Below are 20,561 nucleotides of genomic sequence, written 5' to 3' on the forward strand. Positions count from 1 at the left end.
TTTTTTTCTTTTTTTTTTAATTCGTATTCTCTCTATCCCACTTTCAACCTCCTAACTTTTGCTATCTATACATAGGGTAACTATCTAAATAGGAGGTTGAGTCTATACATTCTTCCATAAATTACCAGTCTAGTGGTTAGAGTTCTCCAAAGGTGCTAAGTTAGTTTAACCTCATACCCTCACTCCTTTCCCTCTAAGTATAACATCCTTCGTCTGAAATTAAGTTTTCTATATGCCACCAGATATGGTATGCCATTTATGAAATTAAGGAATATATTCTTAAGTAATAATTAAAACCAATATCTATAGTCTTAGAATCTAACTATAAATGTATTAATAATGAAAACTTGTGCTTAGATAATGTACTGTTGATATTGGGATATGTTAACATTGTCTTTCTCCGCAAAAGAGGGATTTTGGAGCTATACAAGAACAATACAAATATATAAGGGGAAAAACATTTGCACAACAGTTTCACAAAGCTAGAAAGAATCATGAGCAGTATGAAAAGACAAGGAAAGAAAGGACCACAAACAATACAGGTCAATTCAACATTAGATGAGGTAATATCTGCAGCTCATAGAATGTCAGACAAAGAGTTCAGGATATACATGCTTCAGATGATCTGGAGTTTCAAGGAAGACATTATTCATCAAATTCAGACAATGAAAAATCACTTTGACAATGAATTACATAAACAAATCCAAGAAGCAAAAGATCAACTCTATAGGGAGATAGAGGATATAAAAAACAAACAAACAGAAATCCTGGAAATGCAGGAAACAATAAACCAAATTAAAAACTCAAATGAGAGTATTACCAGCAGAGTAGAACACTTGGAAGATAGAACTTCAGACAACGAAGACAAAGTTTTTCAACTTGAAAAGAACATAGACAGCTCAGTGAGAATGTTAAGAAATCATGAGCAGAACATCCAAGAATTATGGGATAACATCAAGAAACCAAACCTAAGAGTTATTGGGACACAAGAGGGTACAGAGGTCCAAACCAAGGGAATGAGCAATCTATTCAATGAAATAATACTAGAAAACTTCCCAGACTTAAAGAATGAAAAAGAAATCCAAATACTAGAAGCCTACAGGACATCGAATATACAAAATCATAAGAGATCCACACCAAGACACATAATAATGAGGATGCCCAACATACAGAATAAGGAGAGAATCTTAAAAGCCACAAGAGAGAGGAAGCAGATTACATTTAGGGGTAAACCAATCAGGATAACTGCTGATCTTTCAACACAGACTCTGAAAGCTAGAAGATCCTGGAACAACATATTTCAAACGCTGAAAGAAAAAGGGTTCCAACCAAGAATCATGTATCCAGCGAAATTAAGCTTCAGGATTGAAGATGAAATAAAAATCTTCCATGATAAACAAAAGTTAAAAGAATTTGCAGCTAGAAAACCAACTCTTCAAAACATCCTTGGCAAAACATTACAGGAATAGGAAATGAAAAATAACAATGAAAACCAACAGTGGGAGGTAGTACAGTAAAGGAAAAACTAAGCATAGAGGAAAAACAAATCATGTTAAGTATCGTACATAACCAAATATGGCTGGAAATACAAACCATATCTCAATAGTAACCCTAAATGTTAATGGCTTAAATGCACCAATCAAAAGACATAGGCTAGTAGAATGGATTTAAAAAAAGATCCAATAATATGCTGCCTACAGGAGACTCATCTGATAGGAAAAGACATACACAGACTGAAGGTGAAAGATTGGGAAAAATCATATCACTCATACGGACCCCAGAAGCAAGCAGGGGTATCCATACTGTATCAAATAAAATAGACTTCAAGCCAAAGTTAATCAAAAGGGATAAACAAGGACATTACATACTGCTCAAGGGAAACATACACCAACAAGACTTGACGATCATTAATGTATATGCCCCAAACAATGGTGCAGCTACGTTCATCAAACAAACTCTTCTCAAGTTCAAGAGTCTAATAGACCACAACACAATAATCATGGGAGATTTTAACACACCTCTTTCACCAATGGACAGATCTTCCAAACAAAAGTTGAATAAAGAAACCATAGAGCTCAATAATACAATTAATAACTTAGACTTAATTGATATATACAGAATATACCACCCAACATCAAGCAGATACACTTTCTTCTCAGCAGCACATGGATCCTTCTCAAAAATAGACCATATATTATGTCAGAGGGCAAATCTTAGCAATTACAAAGGAGTTGAGATACTACCATGCATTTTATCTGATCATAATGGAATGAAATTGGAAATCAATAATAAAATGAGAAAGGAAAAACCCTACATCACATGGAGATTAAAAAATATGCTACTGAATGAACAAAGGGTTACAGAAGACATCAAAGAGGAAATTTAAAAATTCTTAGAGGTAAACGAAAACTCAGACACAACATATCAAAATCTTTGGGACACTATGAAAGCAGTACTAAGAGGAAAATTCATTTCATGGAGTTCATTCCTTAAAAGCAGTAAAAGCCAACAAATAAATGACCTCATACTACACCTCGAAGCCTTAGAAAAAGAAGAACAAATCAGCAGCAAATACAGTAGAAGGCAAGAAATAATTAAAATTAGAGCTGAAATCAATGAAATTGAAACAAAAGAAACAATCGAAAAAATTGACAAAACTAAAAGTTGGTTCTTTGAAAAAATAAATAAGATTGATAGACCACTAGCCACGCTAACAAAGAGAAGAAGAGAGAGAACCCAAATTACTAGCTTACGGGATGAAAAAGGCAACATCACAACAGACAATTCAGAAATACAGAAAATAATTAGAAATTATTTTGAAACCCTATACTCTAATAAAATAGAAGATAGTGAAGGCATCCATAAATTCCTTGAGACATATGAACAACCCAGATTGAGTCAGGAGGATATAAACAACCTAAACAGACCAATATCAAGTGAGGAAATAGAAGAAGCCATCAAAACACTACCAACCAAGAAGAGCCCAGGACCGGATGGATATACAGTGGAGTTTTACAAGAACTTTAAAGAAGAACTAATACCAATACTCCACAATATATTCCAGGAGATAGAAAAAGAGGGAGAACTTCCAAATTCATTCTATGAGGCTAATATCACCCTGATTCCCAAACCAGAGAAGGACACCTCAAAGAAAGAAAACTACAGACCAATATCCCTAATGAATTTAGATGCAAAAATCCTCAATAAAATTCTGGCAAATCGTATACAAAAACATATCAAAAAGATCGTGCACCATGATCAAGTAGGATTCATCCCTGGGATGCAAGGATGGTTCAATATACGTAAATCAATAAACGTTATTCACCACATCAATAGACTTAAAGAACCATATGATCATCTCGATGGATGCAGAAAAAGCATTCGACAAAGTACAGCATCCCTTTATGTTCAAAACATTAGAAAAACTAGGGATAACAGGAACTTACCTCAAAATTATAAAAGCTATATATGCTAAGCCTCAGGCTAGCATCATTCTAAATGGAAAAAAACTGAAGGCATTCCCTCTAAAATCTGGAACAAGACAGGGATGCCCTCTCTCACCACTTCTATTCAATATAGTTCTCGAAATACTGGCCAGAGCAATTAGACAGACAAAAGAAATTAAAGGCATTAAGACAGGAAAAGAAGAACTTAAATTATCATTATTTGTGGATGATAAGATCCTATACCTAGAAGACACAAAAGGGTCTACAAAGAAACTACTAGAGCTAATAAATGAATTCAGCAAAGTGGCAGGATATAAAATCAACACGCATAAATCAAAGGCATTCCTGTATATCAGCGACAAATCTTCTGAACTGGAAATGAGGAAAACCACCCCATTCACAATATCCTCAAAAAAAATAAAATACTTGGGAATCAACCTAACAAAAGAGGTAAAAGATTTATACAATGAAAACTACAGAACCCTAAAGAGAGAAATAGAAGAAGATCTTAGAAGATGGAAAAATATACCCTGTTCATGGATAGGCAGAACTAACATCATCAAAATGGCGATATTACCAAAAGTTCTCTATAGGTTCAATGCAATGCCAATCAAAATCCCAACGGCATTTCTTATAGAAATAGATAAAACAATCATGAAATTCATATGGAAAAATAAAAGACCCAGAATAGCAAAAGCAATTCTAAGCAGGAAATGTGAATCAGGAGGTGTAGCGATACCAGATTTCAAACTGTACTACAAAGCAATAGTAACAAAAACAGCATGGTACTGGTACCAAAACAGGCGGGTGGACCAATAGTATAGAATAGAGGACACAGAAACCAATCCACAAAATTACAACTATCTTATATTCGATAAAGGGGCTAAAAGCATGCAATGGAGGAAGGATAGCATCTTCAACAAATGGTGCTGGGAAAACTGGAAATCCATATGTAACAAAATGAAACTGAATCCCCTCCTCTCGCCATGCACAAAAGTTAACTCAAAATGGATCAAGGACCTTGATATCAAATCAGAGACTATGCGTCTGATAGAAGAAAAGGTTGGCTCCGATCTACATATTGTGGGGTAGGGCTCCAAATTCCTTAATAGGACACCCATAGCACAAGAGTTAATAACAAGAATCAACAAATGGGACTTACTTAAACTAAAAAGTTTTTTCTCAGCAAGAGAAACAATAAGAGAGGTAAACAGGGAGCCTACATCATGGGAACAAATTTTTACTCCTCACACTTCAGATAGAGCCCTAATATCCAGAGTATACAAAGAACTCAAAAAATTAAACAATAAGAAAACAAATAACCCAATCAACAAATGGGCCAAAGACCTGAACAGACACTTCTCTGAGGAGGACATACAATCAATCAACAAGTGAAAAAATGCTCACCATCTCTAGCAGTCAGAGAAATGCAAATCAAAACCACCCTAAGATACCATCTCACTCCAGTAAGATTGGCAGCCATTATGAAGTCAAATAACAACAAGTGCTGGCGAGGATGTGGGGAAAAGGGTACTCTTGTACATTGCTGGTGGGACTGCAAATTGGTGAGGCCAATATGGAAAGCAGTATGGAGATTCCTGGGAAAGCTGGGAATGGAACCACCATTTGACCCAGCTATTGCCCTTCTCGGACTATTCCCTGAAGACCTCAAAAGAGCGTACTACAGGGATACTGCCACATCGATGTTCATAGCAGCACAATTCACAATAGCTAGACTGTCGAACCAACCCCAATGCCCCTCAATAGATGAATGGATAAAAAAAATGTGGCATTTATACACAATGGAGTACTACGCAGCACTAAGAAATGACAAAATCATGGAATTTGCAGGGAAATGGATGGCATTAGAGCAGATTATGCTAAGTGAAGCTAGCCAATCCCTAAAAAACAAATGCCAAATGTCTTCTTTGATATAATGAGAGCAACTAAGAACAGGAAGAAAGAGCAGGAGGAAAAGATTAACATTTAACAGAGTCATGAGGTGGGAGGGAAAGGGAGAGAAAGGGAAATTGCATGGAAATGGAAGGAGACCCTCATTGTTATACAAAATTACATATAAGAGGTTGTGAGGGGAATGGGAAAAAAAATAAGGAGAGAAATGAATTACAGTAGATGGGGTAGAGAGAGAAGATGGGAGGGGAGGGGAGGGGGGATAGTAGAGGATAGGAAAGGTAGCAGAATACAACAGTTACTATTATGGTATTATGTAAAAATGTGGATGTGTAACCGATATAATTCTGCAATATCTGTAATGTTTTGAATAACCAATAAAAAAGAAAAAGAAAAAAAATAATAATGGTACATACACAGGATAAAATACAATAGTTAAATTGAATGAATAGTTATTTTATTAACTGGGATAAATCTCAAAAACAAAAGTAAAAAGGATAAATTGGAAAAAGATGAATACTGTTAATATATTTTATAAAAGGCACAAATACTAAAATAATATGACAAATTGTCAATGTATTCAGACAGAAAACCAAACACAACTTCAAAATGGTGGCAGAATGGAGAAGTGATTCACAATAGTTACTCGTTCAATAATGTAAAAATTTGTTGTTTGTTGGTTTTGTTGGATTTTGTTTGTACCAAGAATTGAACCCAGGGGTGCATAACCACTAAGCCACATCCCCAATCCCTTTTATTTTTTGTTGTTGTGGTTTAAAATATTTTTTTTACTTGTAATTGGACACAATACCTCCATTTCATTTATTTATTTTTATATGGTGCTGAGGATCAAACCAGCGCCTCACAGGTGCTAGGTGAGCGCTCTACAGCTGAGCCATGATCCCAATCCATTTTATGTTTTATTTTGAGACACTAAATTATCTTAGGGCCTTGCTAAGTTGCGTAAGCCTTGCCAAGTTGCTGAGGGCTGGCTTTGAACTTGTGATCTTCCTGCCTCAGCCTCCTGAGCCACTGGGATTACAGATGTGCACCACCACATCCAGATTGTTTTTAATTCTGAAGCAAATATGAGAAATACATGATCTAGGTGATGGGTATTAGTTATACTAATAACACTGGTTGGTTATATTGGTCAAATTTATACCTCAATTTTTAATATGTTCGAGTATTTTAAATTTATGGTTTTATCAATGTAATCTAAGCCTAGATACAACAGATTAATTAGCCTCCCCTTGAATAAATTTAATTTTAAAATTTTTGTCATGGACGGCTGGGGTTGTGGCTTAGCGGTAGAGCAATCCGCCTTGCATGTGCAAGACCCTGGGTTCAATCCTCAGCACCACATAAAAATAAGCGAAATAAAGGTATTATGTCCAACTACAATTAAAAATAAATATTTTTTTAAAATTTTTGTCATGGAATTTATTTTCTATCCAAATCAAAACCTACTTGGATCCTTGCAGAATCCTATTAAGAACACTTGAAATTGGGGAAATTTTTTCTTCTTCCACTAGAGGGAGTTGTTGAACCTAAAATATTTTTAAATGAGACTTGTTTTTGAATTGACATTTAACATCACAGGAAACCACATTGTGCTGTTAAAAAATATACTTGTTTTCCTTCCACATTGTCCAGAAACATAAACCAAAAAGTATGATTCTGAGTATGTACTTATATAAACAACATTTCTCAGAATCCAAAATTGTAACTGTCTGAAGAATTCCTACTAAGTAGTGAGAAAAGTATCAGATTATTCTTTTCTAGTTTACAAAGCCTATCAATACAGCTGGCTATAACCTTAATTTAGTATGAAGTTATCTCCTCAAAGATCCAGAACAAGTTTCTCTTCCAAAAACCCCCAAAACCCAAATAATTCCATAATCAAAAATAGTTTGTTGCAGTAGATTGTAAATAGGTACTTGCTTTTTATCATATTTATCATAGTTATAAATCCATAAGCTTGCATATCCAGCAATTATACTTCTAAGCATTTATACAACAGAATCACCTACACAAACAACTGCCTAAAGATATATACAAGGATGTTGATTAATTTTTCTTTCTTCTTCTTTTTTTTTTTTTTTTTTTGGCAGGAGCCAAGGGGCTGGAGTCTGGGGATTCAATCCAGGATTGCCAAAATATATTAGGAATATTCACATGACAGAAAAACTAAAATAATAAGGCATGGACAGCCCAAGATGAATGCAAAAATATTATTGAGGTATATAATTTCACTTATATAAATACATTGTATATGTTTATATATCCTTAAAAAGTGGAATTAAGGGAAAAGGGAGAAGACCTTTACTTTCTGCTTTTAAATCTTCCTAAACTAGGGACATTTTTTACAATGAATATCACATAATTTTATTAATTAAATATTAAAATATTTCCCGTTTGGGGAAAAGGGTACGGAGGCAATTCAGTACCAGAGTCATTTTCTAGACCTTTTTCTATCCTTTTTTTAAAATTTTTTGTTTGTCTTAATTTTAGATGGACACAACACTTTTATTTTATATTTATTTTTATGTGGTGCGGAGGATCAAACCCAGTGTCTCACACGTGCTACGCAAGTATTACCACTGAGCAGCAACCCCAACCCTCTAAGGCTTTTCCTAACAGGACACCAGCAGACAGTTTTCCAAAAAAATTACAAAGAAATGTTCCTTGCTACCCTTGATCATTTAAGACAAACTTCTTAAATGTTTCTATTTCATGTAACTTCCTCCAAACTGAACCTAGAACACTGGGTCAGTCTTTGACATATTGCACCCCAGACCCTAACAGCTGTCTTACCATACAAATTACAGATGCCTAAGCATGGTGGGAATATTTTCTTCAGTACCCTGCCCCCAACTCTTCCTCTTCTTTCTTTATTTCATGCTATTATTTTCAATCTACATTTCCCAAGTCTTCACAAACTCCCCCTTAATCATCAGACTAACCACTATATACAAACAGCAAATTTAGTCAGTAGATAAAGAAAAGATAACTTCATTCCCCAAATCAGCTATAAATTTTGGAAATGCAAACACACACTAAAAAAAAAAAAAAAAAAAAAAAAAAAAATCTTCTAAATGTTTTCAATCCTACTAATAAATTACATGTTAAAATTAACTGAAAAAAATGACAAAGGAAGGACATGGCAGTTAAAAATAAAAAATTACTGGGGCTGGCAATATCAATGGTAAAGGATTTGCCTACCACATGCAAGGTCCAGCACTCCAAAATAAATAAAGCTTTACCACTGCCTGTCCCACACTGCCTTCAATGGAAAAGCTCATGGCAGATTAGCATCCTCAAAGTTCACATTGCAACTGCAGGAACAAAGAAAAGTAAGTAAAAACAAATGTCAATTTTTAAATAGCAATTTTTTTTCCAAAATTTTTTAGATGGTAATGAACCTTTATTTTATTCTTTATATGCAGAGCTGAGACTCAAACCCAGTGCCTCACACATGCTAGGCAAGCATTCCACTAACTGAACTACAACCCTAGCTAGCCCTTAGCAATTTTAAATAAATAAAATTTAAAAACTATTTTTCAAGACCAACACACTGTATTCTAAAATTACCAAGGTTTTGCTCTGTTTTGAAATTTCAAAGAATATTAAGGACAGAATTTTTGTTTATTCAAAAGAAAACATGCATCTTACAAAATGAGAAACATAATCTTAAAATGAGGTAACTTCTGAGGTAACTCTGTAAGAATTTGCATTTATATTCCGAAGAAGTAAGCCTCTATTTAGCACTCCAATTCCTGGGAAAGAAAAGGGACATGGCATAAATTTTTCTTTTTTTAGAGTGAGTTTGAATTCTAAAGCCCAGATGAAAGAAATATTATACTAGCTTTGTCTGTTAAAGATAGGGTTTCACAAGGGTTTTTTCCCCCAATGGATTTAAAAACTAAATTCCCTCAGAGAGCTACACAAAGAGAGCACCATGTGATACCAACACCTAATTATAGGATAAAAAACTAAACCCATCAACAGCAAGCAGAGAGAGAATGAAATTTTACTGTCCTTCAAATTGTGTTCAAAAAAGCGTTTTTAGAATATAAAGTCCGGTGATGGATGGTATTAAGCTTGATTTGTAAAAAGAAAAAAATTATTATGTTGATATCAAAAAAAAAGACAAAAAAAATTGAGAAAGAAAGACCTAAACATTTCAATTACCAAATACAATCAAACTTATCTTACAAAAGCAGTAAAGCAAGACTTTGGCGGTAGTCACCCGAGAATATATTCCCTCATTCTTCTCTACAACATAATTACCATAGACCAACATGGAATTTGAAATTCTTTTTGGTACTTCATAATATAAAGTTTGGTATAAGCCACATTTGTTTCATTTGTGATTTATAGGCCTGATGAGGAAAACTAGACCAAAATCATATTACCCACATATTTAAACATATGTCTCTGAACCCTATTTTATAAGCTTAGGACTCTGGCTGGTAGCCCTACAGATTTCCAAATGTTTAGAAATGAAAGGGTTATTTTCCCTAAGTATGTCTGATAATTGTCTTAAAGGCTACCTGGAACAAATACAAATATCATTTGCTCTCTGTGAAGACTTTCCCCGTTTCTAAGGCAATTATCAATTTCTCTTTAATGATTCTACAGCATTCTGATCAGAAATGTTATTATATTACTATATGTTTTTTCACTTTACAAATCTGTTGAAACACATTACAAATATTTAGAATACTGAAGATTCTGAACAGTGGTTGTGAGTGGGAAATATATCTCAGTGGCTGAACGCTAGCCCATCATGCATGATGCCCTGGGTTCCACCCCCAGCACCACACAACATAAAGAGTAGTCACACACTGGGACTGGAGTTGTAGCTCAGTGGTAGAGCCTTTTCCTTGCAAGTGTGAGGACCTGGGTTCAATTCTCAGCACCACATAAAGATAAACAAATAAAGTTCTTGTGTCCATCTACTTAAAAAAAAAATTAAAAAAAGAGTAGTCACACTGTCCTTCCAGATTCTACAGTTGGAATAACTATGAAGAAAAAAGCATTTTGCAAAGACCAAAAGTCTAGGAAGTTGTGGTTTTGTGGATATTCTGTATACTTACACATACAACAAATTCAGTATTTCCACTATTGACTGCCAGCTTTACTTTTTTTTTTCAGCTTTCATTCTTAAAGAAATAATGTATCTCATATTCTCTGCATATTTTTTGAGAGTTTCTGTCTTGCAAAGTTGTTTCTAACACAAAGTTACTCCAAAACTTGTTTTAGGTGAATATTTTTCATTGTTGTAAAAACACATCTTTTTTTTAATATTTATTTTTTAGGTTTTTTTTAAGATGGACACAATATCTTTATTTTTATGTGGTGCTGAGGATCGAATCCAGTGCCTCACGAATGCCAGGTGAACGTGCTACCACTTGAGCCACATCCCGAGCCCCAACACATATCTTTGATATCTATATAAAGGCTATTTTTTTCTCTTATACAGAAAAAATTACTAAAGCAAATTACTAATGCATATCTGATCATAAAGTAAATAATATCTGATCATAAAGTAAATAATAGAAGAAATGATGGAAATTTATTTAAAATTTTGAGTTATTTGGTTTGTGCAGTTTTTCCTCAAAAGGCTTAACCATTCCCAAATTTCACTTAAATACACAATAACACTTTCAACAGAATGAGTTTCTCCTATCTCTCCTTCAGAATAAAAACACATGATCTGAAAAAACACAAAGAACACTGGAATGAGAACCAGGAGACTACACTGTGGTATTTTCCCCCATTAATCACTCAGTCTATGATCTGAGTAAATCAGACATTCCCTCAGGGGTTAAATGAAATCAGTAATTTTCAAATTGGACTATTTGAAGCCTTGGGGATTTGTGTTTAGGGGAAGGAAAAATAAAAGATAATTAAGAATTTTTACTTTTTAAAAAGAATTTAAAAATCACTATACTTCATCACTAAAATTGGTAAGGATCCTTTAGTGTCCAAAATCTAGTTACTCTATTTCTTTATCCTATTTAAGACTTTTTTATTTATTTATTTTTATGTGGTGATGAGGATCGAACCCAGGGCATCTCACACGCTAGGCAAGTGCTCTACCACTGAGCCACAACCTAGCCCCCTATTTAAGACTTCTTCAGTCTCACATCTTAAATTGGAAAAACAAAATGCCAAATGTATATATGGCCTTCTTAAAAATCACATAATTTATGCAATGTAAGATACCCAACTCTACCAATAATCTCTTCTATTTGTAACACTTGCCCTAACTACAAATGAAACATGGCCTTCCAGAGATCAAAGGCTAGGAATTATTTTCCCCTTGAGTGAGCTTGTGAATTATCCTAATATAATTTTTAATATCATAAGCATTAAAAAGACATCTAAGGAACTGAATTATTTTTAAAATACCTGTACTATAAATTGTAACTCTCTTCTTTCTGCTTCCCATTGTTCTGCTTGTAATCTAAACTCCTCCAATGCTGTCTCCCTGATATGAGACTCCATCTCATTCTTCTCCTGCTGATGGTTTTCCAACGCTTCCTTTATATGAATAAAATCTTACTTTACTATTATATCAATAAAGGTTATCTTTTATCCTTCAACCCAGTTTAAATGTACAGAAGGGCTTTCCTTACCTATATAACAGTTAAAACTCATAATTCATGTTAAAATCCTAATAAAACTATCATTTTGATCAGTAGAACATAAATCTGAGTAAGAAGCTAGAGTTATGCATTTAAGCAACATAATATGTACTTTTTAATTCTTATTTGTAACATAACATATACTAATGTGCAGACATATTTGACTGAATTTTTCTGAAAAATTTAACTTCAGAGATTGAAAAAAATGCAAAAAAAACAAATTCCAGTTAATATGGAAATCTCAACCAATGAAATAAGTTATTTGAATTATCCCCAATAATTAATATACAACTATAACAGAAAATAATGTATTTCCAAAAGGAGAGAATGAAAGAAATTTGTGCAAAGAATCAGGATAAGGAAATTCCTGAATGCTAAAAATTTAAGTTACGTTTAGACCCTAATTTCTAGTTCTACAGATAAACAATATTTTTTAAAAGCTTCCTTTTGGATTTCCCTAGATATACTACATTTACAAGGTCTAATTTGGTTCAAATCCTTAAAGATATAAAACAGGTTCCCTGAGAAGACCAATTTTCTAATCTATAAGCTTTAAAACTACAACCCCATTGAGTAGAAAAACTCTATGGTTTATATGAGAAAGCCTCCATGTCCACATGGATCTATTCAATAACTATTACCCTCAAAACTTTCACTAATGATAAGCCATCACAAGACTGTTGAGGGTTTTTCCCCAGTATGCACCTACACACAGTGACTCCTACTCGACTCCAAATTCTCCCAAAGGTCTCATGCAAATGGTTTCAAAGTCAATAGCCTAATCTCAAAGCATAGTTCTCTGAAGTTGCTGTAGAGTTCATATCAAGATCTTTTATCTTGAGGTGCAGGCTGATTGTAAGAAATGCTGCCACCATCACCCCTCTTTCCCCATAACTTCAATACATTTTATATTCGGAGGATTACACAGACCCACCTAAGGACTTGTAGTACCAGCCACCACCTACACGTCCACCATTCTAACACTAATGGAGCCCTTGTATAGACTAGGCACTATTACAGAATCTAGGAACACAGCAGTAAACAAACAAAACAAAGTAGGGTTACAACACAAAGGAATCAAAAGTAGACCTGCTGACAATGTCTGAGAACGCTTGTGCCAAAACTTTTATCTTTAGTAAATATTTTTGTAAAATTAATCTTTAGTGAAGATACATTTCCAGAATTTAAAAAGAAAAATTTACACCAGTGATCTGTATAGAGCTTTTTTTTTTCCTAATTTTAACTGTTGCTTCAAAAAATGACAAATACGGACAATTTAAAATCTACCATAAAAGTGGCTAACAACTTTAACTTTAAACTACACTTGTACTTTAAGGGATAAAAAGGAATTTTTTTAAATCAGAGAATGGCTCACAATAATTTTAGTAAAAGCTAAATATTTTATACTTCATAAGTATGTAGAACGTGCTATATATAGACACTGAAGTTTAAATCAAATATAGCAACAGTTGGTAGAGTGCTTGCCTTGCATGCACAAGGCTCTGGTGGGTTCAATCTCCAACACCATACCAAAAAAAAAAAAGACTTGGCCTCATATTTCTAAAATTCCAAATTTTCATGTCGCTAGACCAAAAAGGCTTTAAGTTCTTATCATTTTGCAATTTGCCTGCATAAGTGTTTTGCTATTTTTAATTTTTATCAGGGATATCAAACTTTTTCACAAAACAAATAGCATACATATTAATATTGCTAAAGCATATTATATAAAAGAGCAACAAAAATGCATTTAAAAAAGAAAAAGGGAGAGAGATGGAAGAAAGGAAGGAAACCTAAGGATAATTTCAATAGACAACACATCTCAATGAATATCATACACAGAAAAATTACTTCATAAAAAATACTTTACCTGTAGAGTTTTTTCAAGTCTGCTTTTTTCCTTCAAAAGTAAATCATATTCTGTATTGCAATTTTGAATTATATTATCTCTTTCCTCCAAATCATGTTCAAATCTTCTACATTCTTCTTTCCATTTCTGCTGGGAACTCTGAAATACTTTCTCAATCTCATTTACCTTTTCTTGAAGTTCTGAATTCTGAGCTATTAACAGATAACAGAACAGTAGGTATATTTATAACCATGAATTAAGTCATTAGGAGTCTACAAATCTAAGCACTGGAGCTGATCCTATTTACAGCATGATTTTAGGATAAAACATTTAATCTTTCACTTTAGTAAACTCTTGAAAAACTTATTGCCCCTGAACCAATCTATTAATAGTTTCTCACTCTCTTCTTCTCCTTGATCCAAGGTGACTTTGTTATGAAAAAGGCATGCCCAAGATTAGATACTCTAGCAATTCTACCGCTTTTTCTCTTATTCAATAAAAAAAAAAAAAAAAAATCAAGCTGGGCACTGTGGCACACACCTGTAAACCCAGCAGCTCAGGAGGCTGAGGAAGGATTGTGAGTTCAAAGCCAGACTCAGCAACTTAGAGAGGTCCTAAACAGCTCAAGGAGACTTTGTCTCTAAGTAAAATATAAAAAAGGGCTGGGGACCTGGCTCAGTAGTTAAACACCTCTGGGTTCATCAAAAAATATATTTTAAAGACCATGACACAGTAATTTTTTTTTTTTTCGGGGAGGATATCCAGGGATTGAACTCACAGGTACTCGACCTCGGAGCCACATCCCCAGCCCTATTTTGGATTTATTTAGAGACAGGGTTTCACTGAGATGCTTAGCACCTCACTTTTGCTGAGGCTAGCTTTGAACTCGTAATCTTCCTGCCTCAGTCTCCCGAGTCACGTATAGCACTACGTTTTTTAAAAGACTCAATAGATCATAATTTTGGTATTTGACTATTGGTAACAGACTGGTTATGCCATACCTTACACATGAGACTGTCACAGAAGAGAATGAGAACCATTACTGGAGCCTTTAGAATTGAAGCTCTTTACTCTTCCAAATTTATGCACTACTCATCTCTCACCCTGTTATCTCAACAATAAACAATACTTCTCAACATGCTACCATTGCTGTGTTTTAGCATCTAGAAAAGAAGGAAAAGTTTCCAGGTCTGGCTCTACCACCTACCATCAGAATAAACCTCTCTGACTCTCTGGCCCTCAGTAAGAATAAAAATGCCTCCTAGTTAAATTGCTATGAAGATAAAACAAGGACACATGTATACAAACACACTTGTTTTGTTAAACAACAACAAAAATGCCAGTTATGTTAGTAGTATGATTTTAAAAATATATCTGAGTTGTTCTTTGTTTGTTTGTTTTTGGTACTGGGGATTGAGCCCAGGGGCACTTAAACCACTGAGCCACATCCCAAGCTCTTTAAATATTTTATTTAGAGACAGGGTCTCACTAAGTTGCTTAGGACCTCACTAAATTGCTGAGGCTGGTTTTTAACTTGTGATCCTCCTGCCTCAGCTTCCTGAGCCGCTAGGATTACAGGTGTATGCTACTGCAATGACTTTGTGTTTTAAATGGTCCGTTCAAAAGATCCAAACCTCAAAGGAATAAAAGGTATAAAAAGATAATATGTAAAAAATCTCCCTCTCCTTTTATTGCAGTCTCAGAGAAGATACCATCCCATGGTTGAGCATCCAGTGTTGAAGATAAAAAGTTTGGGGCCATTTTGATATCTATTCTTTGCAAATGGCCTACTTTACTTTTCTCTTTAAAAGATTTTAGGATCTTCTTTTTCTTTATTTTTCTGAAATTTTATAGTACTTCATCTTCAATGGGTCTATTTCATTCCACAATGGTGATTATTTAATGGACCCTTTCAACCTGGCAACCCAGATTTTTAGTTCTGAGATGTTTTCTTGAGCAATCTCATTGATGATATTTATCCCTGTTTTTTCTCTTACCTCTTTCTTTCACTGTTTCTTATTATTTGAATTGGTCCTTAAATTTTTGTCTCTTCTGTCCTACTTTTTCACCTGTCATTTTACTCTGAGATATTTCTCCTATCTTCATCTTTAATGCTCCTATTAACATTTTTCATTTCTATTTTCATGTTTTCAATATATTCTTTGCAGTACTGGTAATTGAATCCGGGAGCACTCTACCACTGAGCTATAACCCCAGAGCTTGTTATCTTCTATTTTGAGACAGTGTCTAAATTTTCCCAGTCATGCCTTTTTGTGATCCTCCTATCTCAGCCTCTCAAGTAGCTGAGATTATAAGCATGCACCACCATGCCCAGCTCTAGAAGTTTATGATTTTTGTTTAATTTCTAAGAATTTTCTTTTTTTATAGCATCTGATTCTTGCCTCATGGATGTAATATATTCTCTGAGGACATTAATATTACTTGTTTGTTAAATTTCTTTTTCCTACAGTTTTGGTTTCTTCCAAGTTGATTTTTCCTCTCTCCAATTTAAAGACTTTCCTCAAATATCTGGTAATTCTCAGTTGTCTACTTCTAAGAGTAATGAACTATTAGTATAATACATTATATACACCAACATACCCACCACCTCAATTTTTTTTTCCCCCTGTTCTGGGGATCAAACCCAGGACCTTGCATATACTAAGCAAGTGCCCTACCACTAAGCTACAACCTGAGCCACCGCCGCCACCACCACCACCACCACCACCTAGATTCTGAGCTTGAGAATGGAAATTGACAACTATGGCCCACTTAAGGAGGAATCTGGCTGGGTCACATGTTCATGTAACCCCAACATTAATATCTTAGGTGTTTCCTCTTGGCTTGGTCAGGTGACCTGAAGAAAAATTCTGCAAATCTCGACATGGAATATAGGAATCTCGGTACCAAAATTTGGAGAAGCCAGCAGAAAAAAGAAGCTAGAAGAAATGGTTCTTCGATATTCAGCATTGAATATGCTACCTTCCTATTTTTGCCAGTTAAAAGACCCTCTATTTTTCCATTACCAGAGCTTAAGCCTCCTGACTTTCTCTAGGAAGTGGGTGCATTCCCAGAGTGGAATGCTCTTAGGAAATCTAACTGCTGTGAAAATCTAACTGTGTATCAAGTAGCCTTCATCTAGCCCTCATTTTATCACCTACAGTTATTCCCTTTGCAAATTCAAAGGTATCTGGTGCTTTCAGATCATGAGGCTTTTGACTATCTAAGAAGTTATGTGTCAGCTTTCTTCACTACCAGAATTAGGATTCTGATGTGTGAAGTATGCTAAATCACTTATTCCTTATCCATTTGCTTTCCAGCTTCCAAATTTTTTTCTCTTGTCACATCTTCTATTCTCTCAATTATTACAGGAATATCTTTTTTAATATCCCACTCTATCCTCAATACTTTATTCTTTTAAAACCCAAAACATAAAGTTTGAAATATTATATGATAAACACCAATGTATCTAAAACCTAAACTCTGTAGTTCTTAACATTCTGATATTTTGCTTTATCAAACCACTCATTCATCTATCCATGCATCCTTTTCATCTATCCATCAAATTTCTTTACACATTTCAGTACAAGAAACAAACATTAGTTCATTTCACTCCTAAATAATTGACCATGTATATCATTAAATAGAATGTAATATAGTTTTGCTTTTTCTGTGGGTGAAATTTGCATAAATAGTGAAATGCACAATTCTTTTTATTAGTTTCTTAATTATTTGTATTTCTTTTTTATTAATTAATTTATTTATTTTAATTAGGTGTATATGATAGCAGAATGCATTTTGATTCATTATACGCAATTGTAGCATGGTATTGGAAATGCACAATTCTTTAGTGCACCATGCAGAGATTTTGCAAATATATAGAACAGTTCCTTCAACACAAAGAGTTCCGTCATATCTTTTTCCAGTCAACCCTCATTGTCAACTCACCCCAGAGGCAACCATTGCTCATATTTTTTCTTTTCTTTTTTTTAATTTTTTAATATTTTTTTTTTTTTAGTTTTCGGTGGACACAACATCTTTGTATGTGGTACTGAGGATCGAACCCAAGCCACACGCATGCCAGGCGAGCGCGCTACCGCTTGAGCCACATCCCCAGCCCTCATATTTATTCTTATCTTTTAAGTTCTTTTGTTGGGGGGAGGGTAACGGGGTATTGAAACCAGGGGTGTTTTACTACTGAGCTTTCTTCATTATTATTACCAGTCCCCTCCCCTTTTTATTTTATTATTCTTTTTTTGAGACAAGGTTTCACTAAGTTGCTCAGGGCCTAAATTGCCTAATGCTAGTCTCAAACTTGCAAACTTCCTGCCTCAGCCTTCCTAAGTTGCTGGGTTTACAGGCATACACCACAGTATCTGGCTAACATTCCTTTCATAAACAGTATGTCCTCATGTGTATAAAGTTCTTTAACTCAGTATAATATTTTGAGGGATTAATTCATGTTATTGCACATATTAGCAGTTCATTACTTTTATCACCAAGTAATATTTCATTGTGTAAATATAATGTAAGTTGGCTCTCTATTTTCTAGTCAGTGGACATTGCTGGGGCTGTTTTCCAATTTTTGACTACTACAAAATACAAGTCTTTTATGAACAAATACTTTTTTCACTGGGAAATATTAACATTGAAATTTCTGGGTCATAGGATAAATGCATGATTTTTTTTAATTGCCAGGCTCTTTTTCAAAATGGTTGCACCATTCTACACTCCCCTAAGAAAGCACAAGAGCTCCACATCTTCATCAACATGTGCTATTCACAGTCTTTTCAATTACAGCCATTTGATGGGTATGTAGTAATAAACACTGTGGGTTTAATTTGCTGTTCCCCGATTCAGATAAAGTATTTTTCATGTGATAAATGACTACTCTGTCATCTTCCTCTATAAAGTATCTGTTGAAATTGCTTGACTTAAGGCAAGTAATTTCTTATCTGCTCTACACTTCAATTTCCTGACTCTTAAATGAAAATCATTAATTTTTTGTTCTTTTTGATGATATTGGGGACTGAACACAGGGTCTCATACGTGCTAGGCAAGTAACTCTCCCATTCAGCTACATCCCCATCCTTTTCTTTTCTTTTTACTTTGAGTCAGAGTCTCATTAAGTTGCCCAGGCTGGCCTTGAACTTGCAATCCTCCTGCCTTAACCTCCAGAGTAGCTTGTATTACAGAGGTACATCATCACACCAGCTCGAAAGTCATTAACTGTTTTTCTTTTTCGTTTTTTTTTTTTTTTTTGTGTGTGTGTGTGTGTGTGTGTGATGCTGATGATTGAACCCAGGGCCTTGTACATGCCAGGAAAGTGCTCTACCACTGAGCTACATCAGCAGGCCTAAATTTTACATCTATTATTTTCTAATTCTTATATTCCTAAATTCAAGAAGTGACATAGCTACTAAATACCAGAGGTAATTGTCAGAACTCAGACACAATATCCCAAAGTATGGCCCCTTAGTATTCTGAGTATTTGTGAGCTAAGGGAAACAAGAGGGTCTAGGAGGCAGAGAGGTCTCTCCAGCCTTCTCCTGCCTTCATGTCTTCCACTCCTTTACTCCATCCCCCAAAGCAAGGCATAAAACCTAGAAATGTCACTCTGAGTTGCCTCCCCTGAAAGTAGGTCATAAGACCCTCTGTGACAAATGTGAATAACGACATGCAACTGGTTACTACACTAAATATACACTAACCACTACAATAATTATAACTTAACATTTATTTAGCCTCTATGCAGTTAACAAAGCAGCTTTATTTTCTCATTTCATTCTTAAAACAAGCTATATTCAAGAGGCTATGGTTGGGGCTGGGGATGTGGCTCAAGTGGTTGCGCACTCGCCTGGCATGCATGCGGCCCGGGTTCGATCCTCAGCACCACATACAAACAAAGATGTTGTATCCGCCGATAACTAAAAAATAAAATATTAAAATTCTCTCTCTCTCTCTCTCTCTCTCTCTCTCTCTCTCTCTCTCTCTCTCTCTCCTCTCTATCTTTAAAAAAAAAAAAAAGAGGCTATGGTTGTGGTTCAGTAGTAGAACACTTGCCTAGTGTGTTCAAGGTACTGGGTTCAATCCTCGGCACCACATAAAAATGAATAAATAAAATAAAGGAATAAAAAATGTTGTATCTGTTAAAAAAAAAAAAAAGCTACATTCAAATATCAGTAAAAAAGTAGTAGAACAACCAAGTCTTCCAAATTCACATTCCATTTTTACTTAAAGCTTCTGTGTACAAGAATGATTTTGACAATATTATTATGTGGGAGCTTTTTGTTTTGTTTTGTTTAATTTGGGGGTTTGGTTTGGTTATGTTTTTTAAGACAGCATCTTGCTAGATTGCTTAGTTGTCCTTTAAGCCTCCTGCCTCTGCCTCCCAAGTAGCTGGGATTACAGGCATGCACCACCAAACCAGCTAGCAACATTATTCTTAATAGCCAAAAACTGGATGCAACCCAAAATGCCCATCAACAGTGAACAGATAAGTTTAAGTGTGATACTCAGTATAACATTAAACATCAAAACCAAGTTCATGCAACAATATGGATGAATCTGCCAAACACAATGTTGAAGGACAGAAGTAAGATACAAAAGAATTATACTACAAGATTTCATTCTCAATAAGTACAAAAAGAAGAAGCAAAATTAATCCATGCTATTTAAAACTAAGGATAGTAGTTATCCTGA

The 20,561-nt window shown here is 34.6% G+C and overlaps 1 protein-coding gene across 2 annotated transcripts in view; it reads right to left on the reverse strand.

Moving 5' to 3' along the window:
* Ccdc171 (coiled-coil domain containing 171) overlaps positions 1-20,561 on the reverse strand; it is a 382,832-nt gene that overhangs the window by 349,716 nt on the left and 12,555 nt on the right. For both annotated transcript variants that reach the window (XM_076843419.2, XM_076843418.2), the window contains exons 4-5: positions 13,881-14,071; positions 11,778-11,909 (exon numbers count right to left, since the gene is read on the reverse strand). In XM_076843419.2, coding sequence (XP_076699534.1) covers positions 11,778-11,909; positions 13,881-14,071 — 323 coding nt within the window. The remainder of the gene's footprint in view (positions 1-11,777; positions 11,910-13,880; positions 14,072-20,561) is intronic.

This window comes from Callospermophilus lateralis, chromosome 2, assembly GCF_048772815.1.
Source record: "Callospermophilus lateralis isolate mCalLat2 chromosome 2, mCalLat2.hap1, whole genome shotgun sequence".
Taxonomy (NCBI): Eukaryota; Metazoa; Chordata; class Mammalia; order Rodentia; family Sciuridae; genus Callospermophilus; species Callospermophilus lateralis.